This window comes from Phoenix dactylifera, unplaced genomic scaffold (genome assembly GCF_009389715.1).
Source record: "Phoenix dactylifera cultivar Barhee BC4 unplaced genomic scaffold, palm_55x_up_171113_PBpolish2nd_filt_p 000723F, whole genome shotgun sequence".
Lineage (NCBI taxonomy): Eukaryota > Viridiplantae > Streptophyta > Magnoliopsida > Arecales > Arecaceae > Phoenix > Phoenix dactylifera.
Window position 1 is genome coordinate 234,631 of NW_024068101.1, and position 9,403 is coordinate 244,033.

At 39.3% G+C, this 9,403-nt stretch overlaps 2 protein-coding genes across 2 annotated transcripts; both read right to left on the reverse strand.

Annotated features, from left to right (window-relative positions):
- Nucleotides 1-324: 324 nt before the first annotated feature.
- LOC120107001 (RNA demethylase ALKBH9B-like) lies at nucleotides 325-4,182 on the reverse strand. The gene is made up of 6 exons (XM_039120144.1): nucleotides 3,977-4,182; nucleotides 3,367-3,825; nucleotides 1,551-1,636; nucleotides 1,148-1,458; nucleotides 921-992; nucleotides 325-808 (listed from the first exon to the last, which is right to left on the reverse strand). The coding sequence occupies exons 1-6, from the start codon at nucleotides 4,017-4,019 to the stop codon at nucleotides 436-438; spliced, it is 1,344 nt and encodes a 447-aa protein (XP_038976072.1). The 5' UTR covers nucleotides 4,020-4,182; the 3' UTR covers nucleotides 325-435.
- A 3,285-nt stretch (nucleotides 4,183-7,467) lies between these two features.
- Nucleotides 7,468-9,152, reverse strand: LOC120107002 (magnesium transporter MRS2-F-like). The gene is made up of 2 exons (XM_039120145.1): nucleotides 8,948-9,152; nucleotides 7,468-7,801 (listed from the first exon to the last, which is right to left on the reverse strand). The coding sequence occupies exons 1-2, from the start codon at nucleotides 9,002-9,004 to the stop codon at nucleotides 7,520-7,522; spliced, it is 339 nt and encodes a 112-aa protein (XP_038976073.1). The 5' UTR covers nucleotides 9,005-9,152; the 3' UTR covers nucleotides 7,468-7,519.
- Between the last annotated feature and the right edge of the window lie 251 nt (nucleotides 9,153-9,403).

The window sequence follows — 9,403 nt, forward strand, 5'->3', positions numbered from 1 at the left end:
AGGTTTGAAAGCTCATCGGACGAGCAGCTGGTCCGATACAGAAGGGACAGTTGGATCACCATCGTGATCCATGATCGGCGAGCTTTGAGATTGCTGATATCAGGGAGCCCCAGATACAGCTTCAAAGCGCATGCCAGTTACGTATCACGATGGTAATCCAATGGTCGATAAAAGTGCTGCATCGGACCCCCAACAGACCTAAACCACTCCCATTAATCTAAAAGCATTCCACTGACTCGCTTGTATTAGGACCATCCAGTTGCATGACATCTCAAATTTTACCAGCATGCTCCACAGAGAACATGCACCAGTAAAACTTCATCATAAGAAACAGTAAGTGTACCTGCATTGACGATAGATTACAACCTGATCATGGCATGCAACATATTACGGAAATAACAAAACGAATGCCTGACATATAACTACAAAAATATCTTAAAGTTTCTGTTGCTCAAGTTCCTGCCGCAATGGACGGCTTGGCTTGTTTGATCGGCCATTTGCTGAACTCGAACCCAGTGGAGGAAAATCATCTGAACCCAATTTAAAGGGGCTGCTAGAAGCCAGCCCAGCAATTTCTACTTGCTCCTGGGCCTTCGAATTATGGCTCCAGTGGCAGTGCATATGTTTACCCAGAACTTGAGCTTCTGGAGTAATTTGCTGCTGATTTGGAGAAAGTGTGTTAGCTACTTGTTGCACTGGGGATTTTATTGGTGGATATGCAAGAGGATGAAGATTCTGCAGAGCCGGGTCAGGTGAGAACTTGTAAGGAAGCTTACTGTCATCCATCTTTCTGAACGTAATAGAAATCCTGTGCAATAGGTAATGTGATAGAAGCGGTTAGAAATGGCAGTAAGTTGCAGATATAATAACTCAATCACATGAATAAACTGCATGGAAGAAACTTCAAGTATAGACACTACCTTTCAGTGGGGACAGCTGGCACACAATGCTTTGCCACATCAGCACCATTGCCATTTAAGACAAGCACAGAACTGCGAAGTGAAAAAAGATATGAAAAAAAAGCAAAATCCTATTTTAAACTGTTTAGAACCTATTATAGTTAAGCTTGTCCAGAGGTATGTGTACTACCAATAGCAGTTAACATAAGTAGCATCATAGTGATAAACAAAGGAGATAATAAGCATACCCAACAGGTAGAGGTATTGCGGTAGATCCTGAGAATTCTCCTGGTCCCATTATTTTAAGTTCTCTGCCAAATAAAATATTACACTTCGATAGCAAGGAGACAGTGCAAAAAGGCCGGAGGAAGTCATGATGATCTATGTGAGGAGGAATGCAGTCATCTTTATCATATATGTTGATGATGCAACTATCAGGGACACAAGTGGGAGGAAGGACATGCCATGCAACCATTCTCTTGATCATTGTTTTTAATAAGGGCGGCATAGGATCTACTTCCTCATCCTGTATTATGCCTGGAGGATTCCCATAATTGTCCTGCAAAGTACACAACTTGTGGTAAGAATCACATCGGCCAACATAGCTATAAAGGTGGAAATGCTGCGAGTTATGGCAAGCAATACACATACCACTGCATAGTTGTAGCAGCATCCAAATTGTATCGTTACACGCCCCTTCCCACGCATCCATTTTCGTGGTTCCGAATATGTGCGTCCTAGGGCCAAAAAATCAAAGTTTAAATAAGAGAATCAAAAGTTAATTACCCATGCAATTTTACATTAAAAATATGAAAAAAATATAAGATATAGTTCGATGCATAACTTTCCATATTTTAATACTGAAACACAAGTGACAGAACAACAAATTCCATAAAATTTAGTACATAAAATCAAGTATTGAGATTCAAATAGCAGTAGCTTGTATATTTGTTACTTATGTGTAACACAGTAACCATTCATTGCAATGTAAGTCCTGAACAAAACTTATGGTAATTGCTAATGTTCTTAACAAGTTGATCTAACAGTCTGTTAACTCTTATTTTAGATAAGTCAAAATGAAATTAATGAATAAGTTTTTCATGGAGTGTGGAAGTTATCTGATGCATGTGCATCAACAGGGCACCCTGACATAGTTTCTCCACACTCAACTGACATGCAAGTAAAAAATTTGCTGCAACTCTTCTCCCTCCTGTTACCCAACATTACACAAGAGAATAAAGATTGCACAAAACAGTGAGTGTTTTGATGGATATAACATTTCCTTCTTCCATGCACCATATGTTCTGCAAGTCCGGGCAGAAGGATAGCATACTGATGATAGCATCCTTAAAAATGAAAATGAATTTCAGAAAAAGAGCTTTGATTACATTCTATATCAGTCAGAATATTTGCAAGGAATAAAGATAGCTAACACTAGAAACTGTCAATGGCAGCTCTAAAGCTACTTAAATACCAGAACCAGTCAATGTCAGTGAAGTGTTTTTTCAAGAAAGTATTGAACTCGTGATTGATAAATGAACATCAGGTGTATGTCCGTCATCCTTCATGCAGTAAATGAGCAAAGCGGGGAGAGAATATTATACTGTTTGCCATGGGATGTTAATTCCCCTCAATGATGCAGTCTAGTTAATAAACGGGGCCCCAATTTTAATCAAGGTGATCAAAAGAGTCTGACTATAAATATAGAAGGACAGGAGATCTCCCCAGACCACGAAGGATTTCTTTTACAGGCTTCAAAAAAAAAAATGTTTCATCAAATAAACCATATATCAAATCTTCAGAGAAGGTTGTATAAAAGCTTTTGGATGATCTCTTCAGAGACATCTGATAGAGAACAAAATAAAAAGGAAGACTTTGAATAAATCTCTTGTTGAATTTCTTTTTTCATCACTCCAAGTTTTATCCTATAACTAAAAAGCTTATAACATTAATATATTGAACATATTTTCTAACTGGTAGTTCACATGCAAGATAAAGGCCTTGATTACATCTCATGCTACTGTTCTCTTCGTGCCAGCAAGAAGCTTATATATTGAGAGCTCTTAACATTAAAGTTAACAAAATTCCCAAGTGGCAGTCTGCATACAGGATATTTATTTATCAAAGAGTTTATGATTGTTCTACACCATGCCATGATTTTTTCCTATAATAGCAAAATTGTGCCTCAATCTACACTTTCATGTAATTAATAAATTTTTCTATACTACAATAGCAAATTTTTGCATTGATCTATGCATATCAGAATCGTAACTAGATTTGCATGTAGCACAAAATCAAGATTATATTTTATAACGATAAAGCAAATAATATTTTCATGGCGATTCTAGTATGACACAATGCAGTGCAAGACCATAAAAAACTCTTGGCAATTGGCATAGCAGTAACCAGCGCCTGTATGTTCTTATCACCACAAATAAAAGTGCAAGAAGGGTAACCAAGATCATACTTCTGAGTTGCCGATTCCTCCCCTTCTCCTGAACATCGTAGACGCAAGCCACAATCCTCTTCTGCTCCGCTGCACTAAAAACTCCAGTATGAAGCTCGAGCCCCTCGAGCACATTGATCCACCGGCCATCGACCCTCTCCATGTGCTTGAAGTCCTTCTTCCTCCCTACCATCGAGAACCTTATCGCCTCCCTCTGATCCCTCGACAACGGAGTCCCTCCACTGGCCCTAGCCTTCTCCGCCGCCCCCGCCAAATCATCTCCATCATCTCCTTCCTCCAGCGACCTCGAACTCGAATTGTTGAATTGCCGGTTGTGCTGCCCAGGCGTCCGGGCCCAATCGGAAGCCGGCGAGCTCCCGGTCGACCTCGCCGACGAAGAGTTGGATCGATACCCGCCATTAATCGAAGCAGGGGATCTTCCTTTTCCGCCACGCCTGATCGAAACCTTATCAAGTTTTCCTGAAAGATAAAGGCAAGATTTGTGATCTTGGATCCAATAAAGAAAAAAAAAAAAGAATCGCAAGAGGTGGAAGATTTCGCAACTGGATCAAAATAGAGATGAAAATTAGAAATTAATCCCTAACATAGGAGAGAATTTGGAACAACTAACCGTCAAGGTTGTCGACGGCGGGAGGGGATGCGCCTTCAGCCATGGCGCCGCTCGGGAAGAAGAGTAGAATCGGTTCAACAGAGAGATTGGGTTATGGAGTTTGTGAGGCTTCGGAATTAGGGTTTTGTAATTTATGCAGGAAAGGGGAGAGCGAGAGAGAGAGAGTTTCTGAGTTTCGGAATAAGGGTTTTGCACTTAATAGAAGAAAGGAGAGAGAGAGAGAGAGGGTAGATGAGCTGTTGGAATTGGACGCGGATTGGGATTAGCAGCGCTTTATGCGCTTTCCGGTTGTCCGACGTGGCAAAGGCCGCCAAAGCGGTAGCGACGGATCTCGCCTCGGGAGATGGGCTGGTGGGGGCCCACTAGATTGGTCAAGAGGAGAGCTTTTAACATGTTGGATTTATTTATTTATTAAGAACATGGAGGGAAAACCCAGTAGGATTCATGATCTTGCGGCCTTATTAAGTCTGCGTTGTTGTTGTTGTCTCATAGCTCCCTGTTTTCAGGCCAACCAATACTCCACATCAAGAGCCATGGAAAACTAGGATTCTTATATGGTGATTAACTTCACATTAGACCCCCACTCCAGGGAACTCTTTAAGATAAATCTTGGTAACAATATTAGAAAATGATTGATGTGGACGAGAAAAAAGAATCTTTACTACAAATGTTTCTATAGTCAAATTTATTGCTACATGGGATGGGCTAGTATGTGCGGTTAATTACTCATCTTTATGCAAGATATGTATGGTTCAAAGGCGATTCTGGATAGATAAACTACTTTTACCTCGATGTTTATTGAATGTGTCGCTAGTTGATTCATTTTTATGCATCTCATATTTTTGAAGAGGGGGATGGCATTGCCGACCGGTAGCACCTCATATGGCTCATAATACAATTAGCTTTTCATGGACTTTTACTGTTAATTATTATTTAGAACTTAGATTGTTTTTGGATATTGCTGGATTTATTTATATTCGATGCATTTGAGTTGTATCTCAATTTGCTATGCCAAAGAAGGTTGGAATTGAGTTAGATCTATGTTGCATATGCATCCACCAAATCCACTTGCATAGTGGAATAATAATTATCTTTAAACTGTCAGGGAACTTCACATAACCAAAAAAAAACTGTAAAAATAGAAACAAATAATTAGGTTATAATACTAGTAGTTGGAATTTAATGATCTTCAAATTTTCTTTGTTCCCTGTATTCTTCAAGGAAATAAGTCCTTTCAGTTCATGTTACAATATTGGATTCCACACTACGTCAAGTTATTTGTTGCAATTTCATGTTGTTGTTGGCTATTAAAAGGATCCAGAAGCTGAAATGGACTCTGATACTGAATCCTTTACTGCAATTCAGATGTTCTCATTATATATTTCTTACCAAGTTTACCAAATTTTTTGGTTTAGTGATACCTTTTTTTGCCCCCAACTCACACGTCAATATTCTAAACTTAGGCTGAAATTTATGCAGGAGAAGGACTGGAGTTTTCAGTACAAGGAGATATGGAACTTCAGCCATTTTACCGGCAATGCAACAAAAACTATGTCAAGGAATTTTCCGCTTCTCCTGTCACCGCACTAAGTATATGCTACTTTGTAGTAGATAAAATCAAAGCTTAACCTTTTGTGTCAAGTTTTCAGATGCAGCTGGAAATGAAACTTGCTGCAGGATTTTCTCCAAACCTTTTGTGTCAAGTTTTCAGATGCAGCTGGAAATGAAACTTGCTGCAGGATTTTCTCCAAAGAATATAACGGTAGAAGCAGCACAGACAACAACACCCGTTCCATTGAATTAGATAGGTAATTGTATTACTTATGATGTCCGAGAAAATGGTTTCGAATTGCTTATGAAATATTCATTCTCTTACAAAAGATAGAACATGAATGAATCCTCTCAAGGGAAACCTTAACCAATTCAACTCTATCTAAGATGTGCTTGATGGGCAATTCTTTTAATAACACAGTAGGAGGCCAGATCCTTATGTAGACTTGGAAATCCTAACCCACACAAATTCCTAATAGGGTTAAGTTAATGGCGGCATGCATCAAATCATATGGAGAGAAATTTAAACTTATTTTCTTATGAAAAAAAAATCATCACATCACAAAGATCTCGACGAAATATTAAAGCATTCAAGGAGAAGTTTTTAATATACTTGCTAAAAGCTCAGTCCTCATTGATCATAGTTTAGCAGTCAGTTGAAAGACAAGGAGTTGATACAAGCACAAATAGGCTGCAACAATGAAAGGAAATAAGGTTGCCACCATACTGCCGTCAGTAGCTATTGGAAAAGGAGACCTGGTTAAAAAGCACAGGCATTTATGCAGCAAGCCCAGTAGTTCAGTGTGAGAACAAAGAATATGATGATAGAGAAGCTCTCAAGGAAGCAGTGTTGCTCTTGCCGACATCACCAAATGTTTGCTCGTTCCCACTTTCATGTAGACCTGGTTTTCCTCAAAACGTTTTCCATGAAATCTAGCAGGGAATTCATCAAGGAACAGCAGTGTGAAAACCAGAGGGATTTTTTGCCACCGAAACAATCTTCTTCCTGACATGATCAGAGGGATTTTTAATAATTTCCACCACCATTTGTACAACAATGCATGTCAAGATCTCTAGGATTTTTTTATACCCAGACAACCTTGATCTTTGGATTTGCAGACCATATCTTAGTTAGGTAGGAAGAATCCTCCTTTCACCAACTGAGACCCTTTCCAAAAGAATACCCGTTCTAATCTGATCTGTTGTCTTAATCATCCAATCAGGTGGCAAAAAAAAGTAATAGATGGGTAGATTAGATAATACTGCCTCCAAACAAAAATGTTTTTGAAGCCCAAACTAGCTAACTTTTTCTCCATTTTATCAAGTGGAGATATCGAATCACTTCTCTTAAGTATCCCCTACCGGAGGAAGACATTTTTTTTCAAAGTATTTATGAAGTTTGCCTTCAAGGATAGCAGCTAGAGACTTGCTCCTCCCAATATAAACCCAAACTAGATCATATCTAAAAAAAAGGTAGCCTACCTGCCATTATAGGATCTGGAGAGGGTGGCCAAATATATGCAGCCTTGCAACTATGTTCAAAGAGGCTATTTTTGTATTTCGAATCTATAATTCTTCATGTCACAATGGAGCAACCTTATCATTGCACCAAGGCTCACCCTCTCCAAACTAGATCATAGTTTTGATTAGAATAATCAAACTTTTCAATCCACAAGCTAACTTAAAGAGGTATAAAGTTCATTTGAAAATGCACACAAGTTGTATCTTAGCATCCAAAAATAATAGAGTATCATTAGCAAATCATAAAAAGATGATCATAATTTCATTAATTTTTTAAAATTGAACCCTCAGTCATAAAGCTGAGATAAAGAGCACCATCAAAATAGGATTCAAAAAATACAGCAGAAAACATCATTATCCCGCCATGTTTTTTCACCTTAACATACTACCACAATGTCAAAAGTGGTCCAAGTTTGCAAGTGTAAAGCACCTTCCATGTCAGCTCTATATGCTTATAACTCAGAATTGTGATCATTGCAGCAGTCCACTTCTCATGCCCAATCCAATGGCTAAAACATATAGGACGATACAGCCGCCTATGGTGCCAAAAGTGGTCTCCCAGAATTGGGAAAAAGTTGGAACATCAAATAGCGAAATACCTATATTCATACCAAATATGCTCACAACCACAATGCCAGCAGTGACTACAACAGTTGCGGTGGTGAGCATGACTCCCGTCTGTAGCAGCTGATTCTCTTTCTCATCTAGCATGATGTTGATGTAATCTTCTGTATCGTCCACATACTCTTTCAACTATGTGCAGATAGGAGAGACATTAGAGTCAGAAACCCAAAAGAAAGCTATAAAAATTACTGGTAAAACCAACGTCTGCTGTGCTGGTACCGAGCCCCGGACCAGTTGCCCAGCGGCATGGGTCGGTACGGCCGTGCGCCGCGCCGTGCCGGCCTTGTACCGACGCAGTAAGAGGCGGGAGAGAGGGAGAACGGGAGAGAGGAAAGAGAGAAAAAAGAGGGAGGCCAGCAGAGAGCCAACAAAGGGCCGAGGAGCCGCCGCGCGAAGGAGGTAGAGGCCGAGGAGGAGGGGCTCCGCCTCCTCCGTGCGGCAGCTCCTCGGCCTCCGCCGGCCGGCCTTTCTCTTCTTTCCACTCCCTCTCCCTCCCCCCTTCGTTCTCCATCTCGGTCCACCGTCGGTACGGCTCGGGACACCCCAAACCGGATGGTTCGGGACGGTTTCGACAATCATGGGTAAAACTGTTAATTTAGTAATGGAGAATGTGATTTATTAACAAAACTACAAGAAGTTACAGTGTTACTATAATTTGGAGCATCAATGGTATTCATAGTTGTTGTGGTCTACATGAAGAAAAACCTCAGCAGCATATCAAACTCGATGTATTAGAAGGGCAAAACATGAATCTATGAAATCTACTTGATTTTTGAGCTCAGCAAAAATCTTCCAACTAATAATTATTTTCAGAATGAGAAATATTTTTTTAAAAGAAACTATTAAGCTGGAATGAATAGAGGCAGACAAATTATGTGCAGGATATAGCCTCTTTTACTTAGTAGATCAATGCATGGCCACGTGCAATGCACATGAGAGTATGCATAGAACATCTGATGAATGTCTGGGAGTTTTGATTATATATTAGTCTAGATATAGATAACAATATTAGTTCTGTAACAACTATTCTAGCACTAGTACTTTTTCAGGGGCAAATTGGCCTTTACAGTGTCTATTTGGAACATAAAAATTTCAGGTATTTAAAATTTCAGTTATTTAGCCTAAGGTAGAATACCAATAATAGTTCTTGCAAGTTGCCTTCTATATTCCTCTTAAAGCTCGGCAATAGTGATACTAGTTGTATCAACCACTCATAAAAGAATAAAAGTAGATCAAGGTACTGAAAGATTGCAAGAGAAAAAACAGGCTACATACATGGGATAATTTGTTTAGAGTGCCATCAATCTGCACAAAGTAAGCCTCTAGAAGCATCTCCAACTCCTGAATGTTAGGCTTAAAAGCAGCTAAGCTTCCATGGCTGCTGTCTGTCTCATCTTTAAAAACTTCATCCCTGAATACACAGATAATTTGATGCAAGAAACTTCCTTAACATGGTGAAAGGCATATATTAAGACATTAAATACAAGAACTATCATAAATAGTTAAAGAAGTCTTTATAAGAATTGTTAAATCCATAGCCAACAATTCCAATAAAATCACACAGATCAGACTGGAATTCAGGCAAAGTAGTTGTTACTATGGCTACAATTACTTGTTCTAATGATCTACTGTAGAAAATGTTTGCTCACAATGAATTCGGTCAAAGAGAAGCAAAGCTGCTATCCTTGTAGAGGAACAAAAAATATCAATATGGAAAATGCAATATTCAAC

Bases quoted from the DNA above. Each gene is read 5' to 3' on its own strand.
- LOC120107001 (XM_039120144.1), bottom strand. From the start codon at position 4,019: ATGGCTGAAGGCGCATCCCCTCCCGCCGTCGACAACCTTGACG. The intron at 1,637-3,366 runs GTATGATCTTGG...TTTTGGCCCTAG, and splicing joins GAGGAATCGGCAACTCAGAA to GACGCACATATTCGGAACCA. The intron at 993-1,147 runs GTATGCTTATTA...TTCACTTCGCAG, and splicing joins GCAATACCTCTACCTGTTGG to TTCTGTGCTTGTCTTAAATG.
- LOC120107002 (XM_039120145.1), bottom strand. From the start codon at position 9,004: ATGCTTCTAGAGGCTTACTTTGTGCAGATTGATGGCACTCTAAACAAA. The intron at 7,802-8,947 runs GTATGTAGCCTG...ATCTGCACATAG, and splicing joins CTCTAAACAAATTATCCCAT to TTGAAAGAGTATGTGGACGA.